Source organism: Heterocephalus glaber, unplaced genomic scaffold (assembly GCF_053883595.1).
Source record: "Heterocephalus glaber isolate CG9 unplaced genomic scaffold, H.glaber_assembly_v1.0 deba00000122, whole genome shotgun sequence".
Classification (NCBI taxonomy): domain Eukaryota; kingdom Metazoa; phylum Chordata; class Mammalia; order Rodentia; family Bathyergidae; genus Heterocephalus; species Heterocephalus glaber.
In genome coordinates, this window is record NW_028258138.1 from 74,346,939 (window position 1) to 74,367,881 (window position 20,943).

Below are 20,943 nucleotides of genomic sequence, written 5' to 3' on the forward strand. Positions count from 1 at the left end.
AATCCTTCACACTAAAATCAGGAACAAGACAAGGATGTCCACTATTACCACTCCTGTTCAATATAGTTTTGGAAACATTAGCCATGGCAATTAGACAAGAGAAAGAAATAAAAGGAATAAAGATAGAAAACGAAGAAGTCAAACTATCATTATTTGCAGATGACATAATACTCTATATAGAAAACCCCAAGAATCCCACGAAAAGTCTTCAAAACTTAATAACCAAATTCAGTAGAATAGCTGGAATACAAGGTCAACCACTACAAAAATCAATAGCTTTCCCCTACAAGAACAGCAGGCTCTCTGAGAGAAAAATAGGGCAAACAATTCCTTTCACAATAGCATCCAAGAAACTGAAATATCTAGGAATCAACCTAACAAAAGAAATCAAGGACCTCTTCTCTGAAAACCATAGCACTTTAAAAAGAGACATTGAGGGCTGGGGATTTAGCTCAGTGGTTTTGCCACCTGCTGCACAAGCACAAGGACCCGAGTTTGATCCCGGTACCAAAAAGTAAAAAATAAAAAAATAAAAAGAGAGATTGACTATGATATCAGAAAATGGAAAGACATCCCTTGCTCTTGGGTAGGAAGAATCAACATAGTGAAAATGGCCATACTTCCAAAACTGCTATATAGATTTAATGCAATCCCAACTGAAATCCCAGCAGCATACTTCATGGACCATGAGAAAACAATCCAAAAATTCATTTGGAACAAGAAGAGACCTAGAATAGCAAAAGCAATTCTAGGCAACAAAGACATGGCAAGAGGTATCAAAACCCCCAACTTAAAACTATACTACAAAGCTACTGTGATAAAAACAGCATGGTACTGGCAAAGAAACAGACCTGAGGACCAGTGGAACATACAAGAAGATGCAGAAACAACTCCAGACACACTCAGCTACCTCATCTTCAACAAAGGAGCCAAACACTCTCACTGGAGGAAAGATAGTCTCTTTAATAAATGCTGCTGGAAAAATTGGGTTTCAACTTGCTAAAGATTAAAACTAGACCTATATCTCTCACCATGCACTAAACTAAAATCAAAATGGATTAAAGATCTAAATATTAAAACAGAAATGCTAAACTGGCTGGAATAGAGGTTAGGTAGAACTCTTGAAGACATTGGTGTAGGAAAGATTTTTATGAACAAAACCTCAGTTGCCTGTGAACTAGCACAAACAATCAACAAGTGGGATCTCTTCTTATTAAAAAGCTTCTGCACAGCAAAAGAAACCACCAGCAGTGTGAAGAGACAACCCACACTGTGGGAAAAAATTTTTACCTGCTGTTCCTCAGACAAAGGTCTACTATTGAGAATCTATAAAGAACTTTAAAAAAGTCAGCTCTCTCAAATTTAAGGACCCAATCCAAAAATGGGCATCTGAAATGAACAGACATTTCTCAGACAAAGAAGTAGAAAGAGCAAATAAACATATGAAAAAATGTTCAACATCACTGGTCATTTGAGAGATGTAAATGAAAACAACGCTGAGATTCCACCTCACTTCAGAAAGAATGGCTGCTATCTTGAAATCAACCAATAATAAATGCTGACAGGGCTGTGGGGAAAGAGGAACCCTGATCCACTGCTGATGGAAGTATCGACTGATGGAAATCAGTACAGAGATACCTCAAAGAACTAGGACTGGAAGTTCCATTTGACCCAGCTATTCCCCTGCTGAGTGTCTTCCCCCAAAGAATTAAAAGAATCATACCACGGTGATATATGTGCACCCATGTTCATAGCAGCACAATTTGTAATAGCTAAAACTTGGAAGCAACCCAATTGCCCATCAACTGGAAATTGGATAAAGAAAATGTGTTTTTTTAAATAAAATAAAATGGAGGGGCCAGGGATTTAGCTCAGTGGTTCCACCACCTGCCTCGCAAGCTAAGGACCTGAGTTTGATTCCTGATATCAAAAAAAGGAGTACTACTCAGCCATAAAAAATGAGAAATTAGAGGCATTTATAGCTAAATGGATGCACATTCAGGTGATAAGTGAAATAAATTGGACACACATGTGTAAATACTGAATAGTTTCTCTGGTGTGAGAAACTGAAAGTGTAAATAAGGACTAAAAGGTGTAATAGATAATGTGAAACAGGAAGAAAAGGGGCAATGGGGAAGGGGAAGTAAGGGGGATAGGGGAAAAGAAAGGGAATGGAATTAATATGAGAAAATGGAAACAAAGTCTTTGTAAATAGGGATGGAGGGCTTGAAGTGAGGGGAGGGAAATGGGGAAAAAATAAGAACCAAGAGAGATTGTGTAAGGTGCAAATTTCCAATGATTAATGTCATTATATTGTATACCTAAAATGTACCAATAAAATTATTTTTAAAAAAGATGCACCTGCCTTGCAAGTGAAAGGAACCGAGTTCGATCCCTGGTACCAAAAAAAAAAAAGAAGATGCACTGGAGGGAGGTGATACTGGGCAGTGATGAAGACTAGTACAGAAAAGTTGACAGAGAGAACAACATATTTTACATAATTTATACAAAAGAGAAAGTTCTTTGCTAAATGATAAAAAGGAACACTTGCCTAGAAAGCAGAATGACAGCCAGTGCCAAGATTTTCAAACTCCATCATGTTCAAAGATAGTAAGGATAAAATCTCCAAACATTTCTTATTCATTAAAAAAACGCACAAAATTTCTACAAGTAAAATTTAGGTTTTAGCATTTTTGTATCAGTCTCTTTTTCTTTTTTGAAGGCCTTAAAACATCAGGATTTAAGAAAACATGTCAACTGAGGATGTTATCAATGCTTTTTTTTTCTCATGAAGTGGTGATATCTGGTCCCTTTTTTCATAAAAGAAACGTTTATACATTTCATCAACTGTATTGGCCCACAGCACAAAGCATCCCACATAAACATACAATGCCATTTAAAAATAAAGTTATATCTAAACCGAAAAGAAACTCTACTTTGGAATAACAATTGTTTCCACAGATCCCTTGTTCCCATTCTTAAAATAACCACAAAATCCTTTCAATTTGTACCCTTAACCCAGGTGTTAAATTTAATAAATTGCTAATTTAATAACTGTTAAGTACTAAATTGAAACAATGTAATATTTTGCTAGTTATCTACAACTTTATTCCCTAACAATTGTTAATTTTTAAAGGTGACTTGTTTTTGTCAGCTCCAAAGTATCAAAATATTCCAATGGTAAATTTATTTATTCATATAATTTATTTTTCATACATAATTAATAATGCAAAAAATTATTTCTCTAAGGAAACTTAAAATACCAGTATATCTTCAATATAGTCAAGTTTAATCTAAATGAGGAAATACTCAATCTGTTTTCCTCTGATTTCATTTCTCCAGAAGACCAGTTCTTAAGGACTTCTGGAGCCTAGCTATGTTGGCATCCAGTGCTGCCAGCCCATTTCTGAAGTCTTGTTCATCACGAGAAGTGAAGGTTGAAAAAGAAGAGATGCTCCAGTCTGACATCAGGTCAGAATTTAAAAAGCTGCCATCACAGACTGTGTTGCCTTTTGCTTGGACATTGGTGGTGTGACAAACTGATGGGCCGTGGTAGGCCTGTTCCTCTGGCTCCTTGGTGGCAGCAGGGATCTTATGAATTGCTTCCTTTATTTTCTTGAGGAGTTGTTTGTCTTCTGCATCACCTGTTCTGGAAAGTTTTTCAGATATATCTTTTGCTTCATTATTCAAACAAATTACAGGTGAACACAGTTTACTTTCTGTTTCCCGGGTCAGGGCACTATTGCTGACCAGCTGGGTTGCAGCAACACTTACCTGTGGCTTGGGGGATATCCTCTTAGAAAGTGGTGAATTCTTTTTAGAAGAGCTTCTAGCAAAAGGAATATAAATTGTATTATCCAAACTACATGAATCTTCCATTAAAGTTATGCTTTCACACTCCACATCAGAACCCTGCTGTGAAAAGTCAGGAAGAATCTCAGGGGCGGACACCCCCTCCACGGCCCTAGAGTCACCATGTGGAGGGCCTCTGGAAGGCAAGACGTTTTCACAGGGTCTGTTTGCGTTTATGGTTTCCTCATCCTTAACTGCAGAAAGTGGCTCTGAATGAGTAAAACTGTGATTTGTTTCTAACTTATTTAGGTAATTCATTACGGAAGTGTGAGGAGGGGTGGGGTCCTGTTGAAGTTGTTTATCATAAGTGTGCAGAAGTGATTTGGTAAGGTTATTCCCAGGCTTGCAGCGAGTAGTATCCACACTAAGATCTGAGAGCAGCTTTGCCATACTGTTCTGTAAAGTTCTGTTAAGAAAAATTTAGAACAGTAATCACTGATTTTTTGCCTATTTCTCTGATTCACTTATATGTACCTCTACCTTAAAAAAAAAAGATTTCCAATATGCATTTTGTTCTTAATATGAAAACAAGCTACTAATAGCCAAAATCATAGAATATGCTTGAACAAGAGTAAAGTACAAGTGAGAAAATTTCTTGATTTGTATCAAACCTAATATTACATGTAAAAGTGTAGCCTCATAATTTTTCTCTTAAGGTATGGAAATGTTTTATTTCTGAGCAATTCTACAAAGTGAACCTTTGAGTAAAAAGCCATCCTAATATAGTAGGCTGTTATAAATAACAATGAGAAATTACTACTTATATGCTATGGGTTTTGTTAAAAATTATTTTCCTCCATTCAAAATGTAAATACAAAGGACACTGGAACAATACTGAAAAAACAGATGGTTAGAGATAATTATCATAATTAGATATAAGCAACAGCCAGGTATGAGAAAAATGGGACATAAAGAAAAACACACAGGATTAGAGGTTAAAAAGAAATGGCATCGGAGGGGGCGTGTCCGCGGCCGGCGGCGCGCGGGCGGGCTGGTGCGCGGCGCAGCGTCCTGTGCTGGAATGTGCAGCTCCCGCGAGCTCGCGGCGCTACAGCAGACCAAGCGCCGCCGAGGCCCGGGGGCCCCAGACCCCGGGCGCGACGGCGGCCGGGTCGGCAGGACGAGGCCCGGCGGCCTGAGCGCATTCTGCAGCCCTCCTCCCGGGCCTCCGCGGGCTTCGACTGCCCCTGCGCCCAACTTTTGCCCCCTCCCCCACCCCTCCCCCGAAACTCCAGCGACAAAGAAATGGCATCAAATCCTACTGCTGTTATTGGCTGTGATCTTGGAAAAGTCAGCTAACCTTTCTGAATCTCAGTTTTGTCTGAAGATACCTACTTCAGAAGTATAACGAGGATTAAACAATATTAAATAATAAAATATAAGAGTAAAGTGCTTGCATGGTTTCAGCCTAAGTGGGTGTTCATTTGATGGCAGCTAGTGTTGGTAGTTTTATTAAAGGCACTTCAGGGCCAAGGATTTAGCTCGGTGGTTCCGTCGCCTTCCTCACAAGTGCAAGGTCCCAAGTTTGATCCCCAATACCAAAAAAAAAAAAGCCACTTCATAGCCTTTAGTCTCTTTGAGTTGAATCATACATATTCTTACAAATCAATAAAAGATAAACATACCAATTTTGAAAAAGATACAAAGTGTATCAATAGGTAATTAACAAACTGAAAAATAAGCATGCCTTAAAGTTCAACTTTTTAATGTTTTGGTTTTTGCAGCAGTGTTGGAAATTTTTTCTTTCTTTTTTACTTATCAAACATAGTAAAATAATAATTACTTCTAGGGACATGAGTGCTCTGCTTCAGGCTTCTATAGGCCAAGAGACAAGTACAGGTCCTAGTATATCTGCCTCTGTTCTGCCCAAGCTAACAGAGGTGACCCTGCCCAGCATCAGAGGTCTGCCCAAGACTTTCCTATATCAAAAGCCTGCTCATATTTGCTGAGGAGGGTACCTAGCCCTACTCAATCCCAGTGGCTGAGTGATAATCCCACCTCTGCCATGGTACTCCAATTAAGGCTTGCAACCAAGCTAGGAAGCAAGTGTACCCATATACATCTGTGGAGAAGAGCATCTAACCTTCCCAGATCTGAGTGCTGGAGGGGTGACCATGCTGAACCTCCCACATTTCCACATGTACAGTAGGGCTTCTGAGAGTGTTCCTGCCCAGCACAGGTGCTCAGTCTACAGTTCTGCCTATCCTGGCCAGGAGACAAGCCTGCAACTGTGCACATCTGTGGAGAACAGCCTCTGGTCATACCAGTCCTTAGTGGCTGCAACAGTGTCTTACTGTAGTGACCATCCCTAGCCTCAGTGCCCAGCCCACACCAGTATAGATTTCAAACAGCAGTGCCACTCAGCTAGGGAATACAGCCTGCCACTCTGCCCAATCAGAGGAGATGGCAGAGCCCACTGCAATCTCACTGGACTGTAGAACACAGCCAGGAGTTCAGCCCAACTAACTTAAAAGCAAGGTCTGTATACCTATGTTCAACAACCAGTCTGGCCAGAATTCAAGGGCAGACTAAAGGTCTATCCCTACCAAAAAATACCTATAAAGGCAGGAAGAAATAGCTGCTTCCTCAAATGAGCAGCACCAAAACAAAGACACGAGGAATACAAACCATCAGGGAAGTATGACACCACTGAGAAAAACTAATAAACCTCCAATAATGGATCTTAAAGAAATGGAGATATATGAAATGACAGAAACAATAATCCTCCTACAGGGAACTACAAAAAAATATGGACAGAAAATTATATGAAATTTGGAAAATAATTCATGAATAAAATGGGAAGTTTGACAAAGAAACAATTAAGAGATAACATAATAACTGAACCGAGAAATTCAACAGAAAGCTTCAAAAGCAGGCTTGATCAAGCAGAAGAATCAATAGAGCTGAAAGACAGAAAATTGGAAATTAGCTATTCAGAGGAGCAAAAAGAATGAAGAAAGCCTAAAGAAATATAGAACCCCATCAAGAGAAATAACTCTTGTCTAACAGAAGTGTTATGGTTTATATCTAGATATCCCTCCAAAACCTCAGGCACTCATAGGTGGGGCGGGACTTTGGGGAGGTGACTGGATCATGGGTGTGTGATACTTCTGGGTTTATACCTGGGTGTAAGTTGGGTGGTGAAGCCTGGTGGGAAGAGGTGGGTCACTGGGGGCATGACCTGGAGACACACACACTCCTTGTTTAATGACCTATTTCCTATTTGTTTAACAACTATTCAGATTTATGACTCACTGCTTGGACTTACGACCTGTCCTTTCAGTTTTTTTGTACAGTTCTGTACATCTTCTTTATACAGCTTCAGTGTCTTTTTGGATACAGTACATCTTGTTTATACAGTACCATAATTTTTGCTGATTGTGTTGTACTGTACAGTACTGTAGTTTTATGTTGTTATACATTATAGTACTGCATGTAAGAGCTATGGAAATAAAAGTATAGTCATCAAGTTGCAGTTTCCTTTGTTTCTTTGTTCTAAATACTTTAATCTACATATTAGTTACAATTCCTCATTTAGCAACCAATTCACTTAATGACCTAGTTGCAGGAATGGAACACAGTCATTAAACGAGGAGTGTGTGTGTGTGTGTGTGTGTGTGTGTGTGTGTGTATTTGTTACCTTCCTCCTCCCTTGATTACTCTCTGCTTCCCACTTGCCACCTGGCATGCCTTGGAGCCAGCCAACTATGGACTGAAACTTCTATCAACTGAGCTGAAATAAACCTTTCCTCCCTTAAATTGTGGGTGTCAAGTATTGTGTCTCAGTGACAAGAAAGTAACTAAGACAAGCAGTTACATAAGAGAGGAGAAAGAAAGGGCCCAAAAACATATTTCAGGAAATAATGGCTGAAATCTCCCCAAATCTAGGGGAAGATACTAAAATTCAGGGACAGAAAACTCAGAGGTCTCCAAACCAGTCCAATCCACAGAGGATTTCACTAAGACACACCTTGATCAAGTTACCAAAAATCAAAGACAAAAAAAGAATTCTGAAAGTATCAAAAGATAACCCATCAGATACAAAGGGGCCCTGATGTAACTATCTGGCTCTCCTGCAGGACAGAAGAGAATGGGATGATACAGTATATTCAAAGAAATGGAAAAATAAATTGCTAACCAAGACTACTTTACTTGGCAAAGTTGTCCCTCAGAAATAAGGGTGAAATAAAAATTTTCTCAAACAAAACCTAAGGGGAGTTTATTACCACTAGGCAAGCAGCTTTGCAGAAATTGCTAAAGGGAGGGCTGGGGATTTAGCTCAGTGGTTCTGCTGCCTGCCTCACAAATGCAAGGTTCTGAGTTCGATCCCCAGTACCCCCCCCCAAAAAAAAGAAAAGAAAAAAGTGTAGAAATTGCTAAAGGGAATTCTGCAACCTGAAATGAAAGGCCATTAATTAACATAACATCTGAAAGTACAAAAGTCGATATAAGGAACCAATAATCATATTCAGAATGCTCTATTACAAAGGTTATGTATAAAGCAATTTTATCTCTAATATGAAGGTTAAAATACAAAACTATTAAAATCAACTAACTACAACAGGTTGTTAAAGAATAAAAATTACAAAAGATGTAAATTTTGACATCAAAATTATAAAACATGGAATAGCAAAAGTATAGTTTTTTGTATATGATTATATAGTTTTTGTATATGATTAAAGATAAGGTATTATCAATTTAAAATGGCCTGTTACATGATGTTTTATTTTATATAAACCTTATGGTAACCAAAAAGCAAAACCCTATAATAGTTATACAAAACACTAAAAAAAAAAAAAGGATTCGGGGCCAGGGATTTAGTTCAGTAGTTCCGGTGCCTGCCTCGCAAGCTCAAGGTCCCGAGTTTGATATCCAGTACCAAAAAAAAAAAAAAAAGGATTCAGAGCATATCACTACAAAAAATCATCCAACCACAAAATATTGCAGTGAGAGGAAAAATGAAATAAGGAATATAAAAAACTATCAGAAAAGAAATTACAAAATTGCAGGTATAAGTCCATACTCATCACCAATTACTTTGTAAATGGATTAATTTCCCAATCAAAAGACACACAGTAGGGCCGGGGATTTAGCTCAGTGGTTTCACCGCCTGCTGCGCAAGCGCAAGGACCCGAGTTCGATCCCCGGTACCAAACAAAACAAAACAAAAGACATACAGTGGCTGAATGGATAAAAAAAATAAGACCCAACCATATGCTGCGTATAAGAGACTCACTTTACTAGTAAGAATATCATATTGAAAGTAAAAGGATAGGAAAAGATATTCCATGCAAATAGAGACCAAAAGAAAGCAAAGGTAGCTATACTTGTATCAGACAAAATACATTTAGGTCAAAAGCTGAAAAACAGACAAAGAAGGTCATTCTATAATGATAAAGGGATCAACTCATCAAGAGACTATAACAACACATCTAATACTGGAGCACCTAATAAAGCAATTATTAAATGCTCTGAAGAGATAAATAGTAATACAATAATATAAGGTGATGTCAATACCCCACTTTCAACAATGGATATATCATCTAGAAAGAAAATTAATTCAGATACATTAGATGGAATTACTTTAGACAAACCAAATGGACATATACAAAGCACTGCATCTAACAGCAGAGAATATATATATTCTTCTCTAACACATACAAAATATTATCTAGTGTAAATCATGTTTGGCCAGAAAAAGAGCCTCAAAAATTGAAGAGGAATAAATCATATTAAATATCTTTCCTGATCACAATAAAACTAGAAATCAACAATAGGAGAAATCTTAGAAAATTCAGATGTGGAAATGAAGCAACATGCTTCTGAACAACCAATGGGGCAAAGAAGAAATCAAAAGTAAAGTAAAAAGATATGTTGACACAAATAGAAACACAATATGCCAAAACTTATAGTATACAGCAAAAGCAATTTAAAGGGGGAAGTTTATAGCTATAAATGCTTATATCAGAAAGGAACAAAGACCTCAAACAATCCAATGTTATACCTCAAGGAACCAAAGTTCCTTCTAAGCCTAAAATTAGCAGAAGAAAGGAAATGACAAAAATCAGCAGGAAAAAAAAATGAAAGAGATTAGAAAAAAAATCAATGAAACTTCAGACTTGGCTTTTTTGTAAAGATAAAATTAATAAACCCTTATTAGACTTTTTAAGAAAAAAGAGAAAAACTCAAAATCTGAAACAAAACAGGAGGCATTAACAATTAATATCACAGAAATTCAAAGGATTATAAAAAAACCACTATGAAAAGTTACACACCGCAAACTGGATAACCTAGAGGAAATGAATAAATTCCAAAGCACATACAACCTATCAAGCCTGAATTATGAACAAAGGGAAAATCTGAGCAAATCAGTAACAAGGAGACTGAATCAGTAATAGTTTCCCATTAAAGAAAAGCCTCGGACCAGATGGTTTCACAGCTGAATTCTACCAAATAGAAGAACTAATACCAATACTCCTCAAATTTTTCCAGATAATTGAAGTGGAGGGAACTTTCCCAAACTCATTTTACAAGGCCAGGTTTACCTTATACCAAAGGTAGACAAGGACACTACAGGAAGAGATAACTACAGGCCAATATCCCTGATGAACATAGATGCAAAAATTCTCAATAAAATACTAGTAAACCAAATTAAAAAACACATTTAAGGAATCATTCAGTATGAGCAAGTGGGATTTATCCTTGAGATAAAAGAATGGTTTAACATATGCAAATCAATAAATGTGATATACCACAGTAACAAAATAAAGGATAAAAACTTTATTACTAACTCGAGAGATATAGAAAGGCATATGACAAAATTCAACACCTTTTCATGATAAAAACTCTAAACAGATTAGGTACATTAGAAATGTACCTTAATTCAGTAGCCACCATATATGATAAGTCCACAGTCAACAGATTCAATGAAGAAAAGTTAGAAACTTTTCCTGTAAGAACAGGAACCAGACAAGGATATCTATTGTTACCACTTCTTTTCAACACAGTACTATTAAGTCCTGGCCAGAGCAGTTAGGCAAGAGAAAGAAATTTAGATGCTCTTTGACTTTATGATGAGGTTACATCCTGATATGCTTATTGTAAGTCGGAAATATCCTATGTTGAAAAGTCATTTAATAGCCTGAAAAATCCACATAACATAAAAAAAAAAAAGCTGAACTGAATCACAGGAATTTGAGGACTGTTTGTAAAATGCATCCTACCAGCAAAGGAAGAATTCAAATTATGTGCTGACAACATGATGCTATGTATTAAAAAAAAAAACAACTCTAAAGATCACACCCAAAAAACGTATTAGAATTGATTTTTAAAATTACAAGATACAAAAATCAATTCACAAATATCAAAAAGATTTCTATATACCAATGACTATCCAAAAAAGAAATACCATTTACAAAGTTACTAAAACACTCAAAATGCTGAGAAGTGAATTTAACCAAGGTGTTAAACAATCTATGCATAGAAAACTATAAAACATTGATGAAAGAAGAAAACACAAATAAATGAAAAGCTATTCCATGCTCATGAATTGGAAGAATTAATACTGTTAAAATGTCTGCACTATTCAAAGCAATCTGCAGATCCAATGCAATCGCTACCACAATGCCAATGCCATTTTCTTTTTTTTTTACTTTTTTTTTTTTTGGTACCTGGGATTGAACTTGGGTCCTTGCACTTGTGCAGCAGGCGGCGAGACCACTGAGCTAAACCCCTGGCCCCAGTCAATGCCATTTTCAAAGAAATAGAAAAGATAATTTAAAAATACATAAGGAACCACCAAAATTTCAAATAGCCAAAGCAATCTTGAGCAAAAAGAACAAAGGTGGAATAATCCAATTTCCCGATTTCAAAATATATTACAAAGCTACTCTAATTAAAACCAGCATGGTACTTGTATAAAAACAGACATTTGATCAATGGAACAAGAGAGAAAGCTAGAAATAAACCCACAGATTTGTAGGAAATTTTCTCTTTTTTTTTGGTATCAGGGATGGAACTCAGGACCTTGCACTTGTGAGGCAGGTGGTGGCACCACTGAACTAAATCCCCGGCTATAGCAAATTTTCAACAAAAGTGCCAAGAACATACAACGGGGAAAGAACAGTCTTCTTCAATAAATGGTTTTAGGATACAAGAAATGTCTTTTGCCTTCCCATTCTTAAATAAAAATTTCAATAAAATTATTCTGATAAAAGCATCATTTCTCTATTAGCAGATTAAAGAAATTTCAAATGTATTTGTTAAATATTTTACAGATATTACTGGTCCATCTGTTTCCTAGAAGTTTATAATTCAGGAGGACACAGAAATATCCCAGATACATTCAGCTATCTGACCTTTAACAAAGAGGGCCAAAAGCATATGTTGGAGCAAAGACAGCCTGTTCAACAAGTGGTGTGGGGAAAACTGGTCAACTGTTTGCAAAAGATTGAAACTGGACCCATATATCTCACCATGTACTAAACTAATATCAAAATGGATCAAAGATCTAAATATTAAAACAGAAACACTGAACCCACTGGAAGATAAAATAAGTAAAACACTTGAAGTCATAGGTGTAGGAAAGGATTTTCTAAACAGAACCACAGTTGCACAAGAAATAACAGCAAGAATCAACAAATGGGATTATATCAGACTAAAAAGCTTCTAAACAGCAAAAGAGTCAATTAGTAGAGTGAAAAGACAATGGGAAAAAAAAAGTTGCCAGCTATTCCTCAGAGGACTAAATCTAGAATATATAAAGAATTCAAAAAAAATTAGACCACCTAAAATAAAAGACCCATTCAAGAAATGAGCAATAGAAATGAACAGTCACTTCTCAGAGGAAGAAGTACAATGGTCAATAAATATATGAAAAAACGTTCAACATCTCTGGCCATTAGAAAAAATGCAAATTAAAACAATGCCAAGATTTTACCTTGTATCAGAAAGAATGGCAATCATCAGGAAGTCAAAAAATAAATTCTGTGGGCTGGGGATTTAGCTCAGTGGTTTAACTGCCTGCTGTGCAAGTGGAAGGACCTGAGTTCGATCCCTGGTACCAAAAAATAAATAAATAAATAAATAAATTCTGGTGTGGCTGCAGTGAAAAAGGAGCCATCCACGATTGTTGGTGGGAATGTAAACTAGTAAGACCATTATGGAAGTCAGTATGGAGATTTCTCAAAGAACTAAAATTAGAAATTCCATATAACCCAGCTATTCCCCTTCAAGGTAACTTTCTCAAAGAGCCTAAGATACACTCCAGTGATACATGCAAACTAATGTTCATAGCAGCACAATTCATAATAGCTAAATCCTGGAAGCAGCCTGTATACTGATTAACAGATGAATGGATTTTAAAAAGTGTGGTATCTATATACTATAATGGAGTACTACTCAGCTATAAAGGATGAATTTGTGACACTTGTAGAAAAATTGATGCACCTAGAAAACATAATATTGAGTGAAATAAACCAAACACATAAGCTTAAATACCATATAATATCTCTCATTTGAGTGAGGCAAAGTACAAACAAAGAGCACAGTAAAGGATGGATAGGAGACAAGGGGATAGATCTGTTACATATGGGAAGGGATCCGGGAAACTGAGGGCAAGGGGAGAGGGAGAGGGGAGGGGAAATAAGTAGAATAAAGATAAACTATATACAGGAAGCTAACAACCTCAATGAATGTAAACACTGCATGTCATAAACATGAGATAAGATTAATAATAACAAGAAAAATGAGGAAAAGGGATTTAGAGAAGGGAATATGGGAGATGAGAGGGAAGAGGAATTAAAAAAAGAAGCTCTATTGTGTACCTGTATCCATCCTCCAAGATGACTATAAAATGCATGTACTGCAAACATACACTAATAAAAAGTTTATAATTCAAAATGGGTCCGTCAATTGGAAGTACAAGAGGGATTGTTTTATATGGAGAATTGTTTTATATTTTAGAGCTATGAATTTCCAGAATCATTCACAGACATGGTCAGCTGTGATGATTTCCAGACTAAAATAATTTAACTTCTCCTCTGGGACTTAAAAAAATGGTTGAAAATTCAATTCTTCACAAATATCTCAAAAGAAAACTGAACTTTGTAGGTGTATATAATATTAAAGTTGAGAAAAGTAATTTTATTGATTTGGGAACAAACTCGTCAGGGATTGAAGGGGGACTGCGGCAACTCCCTCATTTTACTGAAGAAATGAAGAAAATGAAGCTCAAAAAGGCTAAATGACTTATCCCCATAGTCATACGATGTTATGGCTTATGTCTAGATGGTCCCCCCAAAGCCTGATGCAGTCATAGCAGGGGCTTTTTCAGAGGTGGCTGGATCTACAGTGTGTGATGCTGGGATTGATTCATGGTGCAATGCTAGCATCAAGGGTATTAGGATTAAGGGCATGAGTGCTACCTGGCCTAAGAAGCCTGGATCAGATATAAGGGACAGAAAGAGCTGTGGTCATCTCTTTTTTGCTTGTTTTGCTACCTTCTGCCCACCATGAACTGTTTCTCCTCTGTGATGCCCCTCTACCATGACACCCTGCCTTGGAGCCAGCCAACTATGGACTGAAGCCTCTACAAACTGAACCAAATGAACCTTTCCTCTCTAACTTTGGGCATTGGGTAGTTTGTCTCAGCGATGAGAAAAGTAATTAAGATATATGGCATGAGTGCTCACCAGGCTAAATGCTTCTCATGAATTATCTCTCAGCTCCCTAACAATCCTATTATGTCCCCATTTTAGAGTCAAGGTTTAGAGAAGTTAAATAATATCCTCAAAGCTAACTAATACTGTGGCAGAGCTAAGATTCTACTCAGGTCACTCTGGCTTCAGCGAGCTTAATCACTTTGCTATATGCAAGTCTTCAGCTCCTTGTCAGAGTCCATTACTAAGAAGCACATGGTTAACAAACACGTTTAGCTAGGTTAACTGAACAGAAGAAAACATTAAAAATTAGCAAAAAACACCAGCAAAATTAAGAGGAAAAAAATATAAAAAAGAGATAAGATCTGATATTATTTTAAAGTTTATAAATACAGCTAATAAAAGACAGGTTATTCAAAAAAATCAATTTCACCTGGTTAATTCTCTCAGGCGAGCCACCTCGGCATCACGCTGATGTAGTGTTATTCCCAATATTTGATTTTCCTTTTCAGCAGTTTCTAACTTAAACTGGGAGTTTTTCACATTTACCAAGGCTTCTTCCAATTCTAAAACAACAAAAAAAAATCTGTTTCTCATTATTTTTTTAAAAAATGTGACTGTAATGATAGTCTAAATACATACCAAGTTTTATTCTCGTTATCTCAATGTCAAATTGCTGTTTATTTTCAAGAAGGGTTTGATCTTTGTCTTTAAATACACTAGCAAATTTTTTGTTTTCATCTTTTTGATTTTCAATCACTTTTAGGAGCTCTTCATTTTTATTCTGTAGTAATTCCTGGCTCTTCAGTGACTCCCGCAATTGATTTTGCAGTGACATGTTCAATGACTGAAGGGAAAACACTGCAAGACAAAAAAGATCAAATAGTTGTTTACTAATTTTAAAAGAACAAGTCTGAAAAAGATCTCTAGAAAGAGAAATATCTGGAATTTTTTGACTTTGCTTAATAATTATATGCATGAATTGATTGGCAAAAGTCATGCCTTTTTTCTCCAGTTGATAATTTGGGCATTAAGTTATTTTTACCTTTTTAAAAGAATGAATAATACATGTACAAAGTAAAAAATTCAAGAGCCACAAAATACCAATGATACCAAATAATTCTTATGAACTATCTCCCTTCTCCCCACCCCAGGTCTCCTCCTATAGGCAATCACTATTAAATTTTGATTCTGGATTCATTTTTTGCATATAATATTTCACATAAAAATATATTTAAAATAAAAGAATCATACTACACTGTACTCACAATTTCTAACTTTGCTCTTTTTTTCTCATAAGACAGGTATCAGCACAGATTTATTACATTCTTTATCATGGCTATAAAAGTAAACAACATAGACATGGTCCCTGCTTTCATGGAGCTGGTCTCAAACAAGTACTTACAAATAGTAATAAATGTTTTTTTAAAAAAGAGAAATAGGCAAAAGAATAAAGAGACAAGCTACTTAGAATGGCAATCACGGGTCTTCCGACTTCCCTTCTCAACTCTCTCTCACCCTCATTAACCCCTATCTTCTGTTTATCATGGAACCAGAGTGATCCATCTGAAATCATTCTGGTGAAGCTAAACACTTTCATAAAAGGCTTGTTCTTCTGGATACTCCTATTTTTCCTATTGGTCTGTAAAAGATACTTATATATTAGAAGATTAAGCCTGTTATGTCATGTATTGCAAAATTTTCCCTCCATTTTGTTGATGCTTTTTGAATGTACTTTACTGTTCAGAAATTGAAAAAAACATTTCTGGAGAAACATTTCATAAAGCTGTTTCTTTGTGACATTTGTGTTTACATCAGGCTAGAAAAAGTTCCTGAGAATGTTAAAAAAAAAAAAAAAAACTTCTCATCTGTTATGGTTTGGATCAAGAATGTGCCCCAAAGGCCTCATGTGCTCATAGGCACAGCTTTTGGAAGGTGACCGAATCATAGGGGCGACATAGCTGACTTGCTGTTGGGAGGTGGAATCTGGCTGGATCAGGCAGTCACTGGGGGCATGAGCTGGAAGGGTGCATCTCCTTCTCTGGTTTGTCCCTTCAACTCTCTGCTTCCTGGCTGCCATGATGTGACCAGCCTTCTGTATGTCACTTCTGCCTTAGATAACCGTGGGCCAAAATAAACTTCTCCTCCTTTAAGGTGTGAGTGTTGGATATTGTATCTTAGTGACAAGAAAGTGACTAAGATATCATCTTTTCTTCTTTAATTTTTTTCTCTATTAAGTTCTGTGATCCATAAGGAGAATTTGGTGGTTCATGCCTGTAGTTCCAGCTACTGGAGAAGCCAAGGCCTGCTTAAACCCAGGAGTTAAGAGACTAGACTGGGCAACATAGTGTCAAAACAAAATGAACATAAGGAGGGAGTATCTGTCAAAATTGCAACTGCATATACTTTTTGCCTCATCAATTCTACTGCTATAAATCTATCCTGCAAAAAAACTCACAAACATGCACAAAGACATTTATACAAGGACTTTCACTGTGTTAATATTTGCACTGGGGGAAAATACCCAGACATTTTATAGATGATCTTAAATATTTTATGGTAGAGCCATATAAGCCGAATACTCAATTAGTTATTAAACAGAAAAAAGCATCTATTTATGTATTTTGATACAGAAAAATGACCACTATAATTTAAATAAGAGTGCAATTGCACTCTTAAAAAAGAAAAAGTACATGTATAGTTCTATTGTGCCTGGCACAATATAAACCTTTAGTAAAGGTATATTATTGGGAAGTGAAATCACTGATCTTTTATTTTTCTACATTATTTTAAATTTTAATAAGGGGTATTATTTTTATCTTTTTAAAAAAGCTGATTTAAGAAATAAAGAAAACTGGGCTAGTACTATAGTTCAGTGGTAGAGTACTTGCCTAGTATTTGCCAAGTCTCTAGGTTCAATACCTAGAACAGCAAAAAACAAAAACAAAAACATAACAAAACAAAGAATACAGAAAGAAAAATCCACTTAGACAAAGTAATCAAGGAAGCTCAATTCTTTTCCAATATCTCCAGAGCCATAAGACTTTAATATCAATCCTTTAAGTTCTTTTACCTACATTCAGGGTTGCATTCCATATTACCATATGCCTTTGGAGTTTTTTCTTGTTCTCTGAGTTTCTGATTCAAAATTCTTAATTGCCTAAAGGAAGTAATGAAGAATTATGAATGCTAGAATCTCAATTCCATTTAACAGTGTATAACTGACAGCCTATCAAAAATGAAAAAATACAATAGCGGAACACAAATACATACAACATAAAAAAAAAACCCTAAATGAACAAAACAACAACAAAACCACACTAGGGCTAGGGGCCTGAGATAATTTTTATCTTTATTTTTTTGGTACCGGGGATCGAACTCGGGTCCTTGCACTTGGGCAGGAGGCAGCAAAACCACTGAGCTAAATCCCCGGCAAGGGATAATTTTTAAAGATTGCTTTGGATAGCATAAAACCTCCCCTCACTAGAAAAAGGTTGACTTTTTTCTTTTTTATTCTTTTCAGTGACTTTTCTGTTGCTTTCCTTTGTTTTTCTCTCTTGCTATTTTCTTTCTCTGTATCTTCTTTTAATTGCCTACTTTTTAAAAGATCTGTCATTACATGTGAACTAAGATACCTGCAGGCACTAACTGCTATCAGGTATCTTTCTGCTTGATGTTTGTCACACACTGACAAAACTGGGAAATACAAATCTATGCCTCTAATAATTTATTAGATGGAAATTTTAATGGCTATTTATTGAGAATGTAAATAAGTAACAACTCTGGCCTAAAATGAACTTCATAATATGCAGCTGTTTCACAAACAAACACATATAAAAGTATTTTCTTAATTTCTATGAAAGTATTGCCTTTTTTAAAAAAAAAGTATTTCTAGTATCTTTACATCATTTTATTTTATTTATTTTTTGGTACGGGGGATCGAACTCAGGTCCTTGCGCTTGCAAAGCAGGCGGCAGAAACACTGAGCTAAATCCCTGGCCTGCATCTTTACATTATTACTTACCTGAAAATATTCTCCATTAAAATATTTACTGTGTTACTGAATCCTAAAATTCTAGGGTGTTATATCATTCACATGTATTAATTCTGGATGGATTAAAGAGTTAAACATAAGACATATCAAAAATAAAACAAAACAACTATATAAGTTTTAGGAAAAAATCCAAATAATTTCTAAGTGAGGAAGGCATTCCCAAGCCAATGTTTTCAGCACAATTTATTATTCTTGGGCTAGGGTTATAGTTCAGTAGTAGAGTACTTGCCTAACATGTACAACAAAGCTTTGGGTTCAATCCCAGCAACAACACATACACACACACACACACACACACACACACACACACACACAGTTTACCCACTGAATTTGACATCTTTGTCAAAAATTATCCATGTGTGAGTTTAATTCTAGACTGTTCTATTTCAATAGTTAACCTAACTACCTTTACACCAATGTCACAGCTATCTTAATTATTTTAACTTTATGTCTTGAAATAGATAGTACTGACTTTGTTCTCTTTTCCAAAATTGTCTTGGTAATTTTAGATTCTTTGAATTTCCATACAAATTTTAGAATCAGAATTCTGGAAAAAAAAGGCTGCTTGGTTTTCACTGGAATTACAAGGAAGCTATCTATAAATCAATCAGAAGACAAATGACATCTTATTAAGTTTTATTTGTATGGATCAGGTTTATCTCCCACTTATGTAGGTTTCCCTTAGTTTCTTTCAGCAATATTTTATATTTTTCAATGTATGAGTCTTATACTTCTTTATCATATTTATCCTTAAATTGTTCATATTTTTGATACTAAAAATAGTACAAATTTAAAATTTCATTTCAAATTGTTCATTGCTAGTATATAGATATACAATTTTTTTTTTTTTTGGAACTGGGGATTGAACTCGGGACCTTGTGCTTGCAAGGCAGGCAGCAGAACCACTGAGCTAAATCCCAGGCCCTACAATTGTTATTTTTATGCTGACCTTGAATTCTACAATTGTACTAAGGTCACTTATTAATTCTAGTAGCTTTTTGTAGATTCCACAGGATTTTCTACAAGGATCATCATGTCACCTGTGGAAAACAGTTTTACTTCTTTTCTTTCCAACATGGGTAATTTTTATTTCTTTTCTTGCTTTAGTGTACTAGTCAGAACCTCTAGAACAACACTGAGGGGAAATAATAATCATTGCAGATACTATTATACATTTTCTAGCATATACAAACACAAAAACAAATGTGGTTAGAATTGTAGGATGAGATATAAATATGATTTTTAAATATTATGTACTGAATTTAGGATTATGTGATTTTAACTAAAGGAAAATAACAAGTCACACAAGATGAACTTAAGGTAAACTTTTCTTCAAGAAATATTCCTAAATAATCTACAACTGAGTAAATGGGATATGAAAAATATTGAGTTTAGAATTTATATTGTCAAGATTACTAACACCTTCCACTCTGAAACCATAATTTCTAGTTGTCTTAAGTCTACACATAGATTCAATATTCATCTCTAATCTACTTCTTCGTTTGAATCCATGTCTTCGTTGACTGGACTTTACCATTCAAGAGTTTTGTTTTGGTTTTGCTTTTGTTTCTAAGGAGTCCGAGGGTGCTGTATTCTTTAGTTCCTGCCCACTTCAGAATACGACTGTTGCCTTTATAGTACTAAAAGGACACTTAAACCACATAACGGATTCTTAGGGCCTATCTTCTTTCCCTTAGGACTTTGTATATGATGTACTATGATTCTCTAGTACAAAAGAGCACTGTGAAAAGGCTGAGGTCAACATAATAGTTGCATCTTTATATATGATTTGCTTTTTATTTTGAGTGTCTCTAAAAAATTATTAGTAAGGTTTTTGTCCTTCAGGTACAGAAACTACCAGCAAATGTCTTGGTGTTACTATTTTTCTGAGCTCTTGCATGTCCTATTGATCTGCTGATATAGATCATTAGATTAGTAAATCCCTTTATTCATATATCTTTTAATATTGTCTTTAATCCAATTGTTTTCTTTTTCACATTTGCCAATTTTGTATCTCTTCTTTCTCTTCCATATGTGTTTCCTTTATAGTATTTAATTATTCTTTTATTTTGCCTTGAGATGTTTCTTTAAGTCTATCCAATATGCATTCAGTCATTTAACATACAATTATTAGAATGAGTATCAGGTACAGTTCTTAGCACTGAAAATACGGCTGCAAACTAAAGAGATAAAAAAATTCAGATTTCTCAAATTCAGAGACAGAACAGAACATACTAAAAGCTAAGGGATGGAAAAAGAGGAAATTATTCTTTAATGGGTAAAGAGTATGTTGGGGATGAAAAATTTGGGGGCATAGATAGTGGGGATGCAAACACAGCATCATGAATGTACTTAATGCCACTGAAATATATTCTTAAA

At 35.7% G+C, this 20,943-nt stretch overlaps 1 protein-coding gene across 2 annotated transcripts in view; it reads right to left on the minus strand.

The window, feature by feature from the left end:
• Window positions 1-2,830: 2,830 nt before the first annotated feature.
• The window catches only part of Ccdc14 (coiled-coil domain containing 14), a 46,009-nt gene continuing 27,896 nt past the window's right edge, over window positions 2,831-20,943 (minus strand). Inside the window, exons 10-14 of one of the 2 annotated variants that reach the window (XM_087216254.1) lie at window positions 17,588-17,670; window positions 15,153-15,371; window positions 14,944-15,076; window positions 3,775-4,258; window positions 3,460-3,649 (exon numbers count right to left, since the gene is read on the minus strand). In XM_087216254.1, coding sequence (XP_087072380.1) covers window positions 3,641-3,649; window positions 3,775-4,258; window positions 14,944-15,076; window positions 15,153-15,371; window positions 17,588-17,670 — 928 coding nt within the window. In that variant the 3' untranslated portion in view covers window positions 3,460-3,640. Of the gene's footprint in view, window positions 4,259-14,943; window positions 15,077-15,152; window positions 15,372-17,587; window positions 17,671-20,943 lie in introns of both variants that reach the window. The other variant, XM_013068805.3, reaches the window with a different exon arrangement.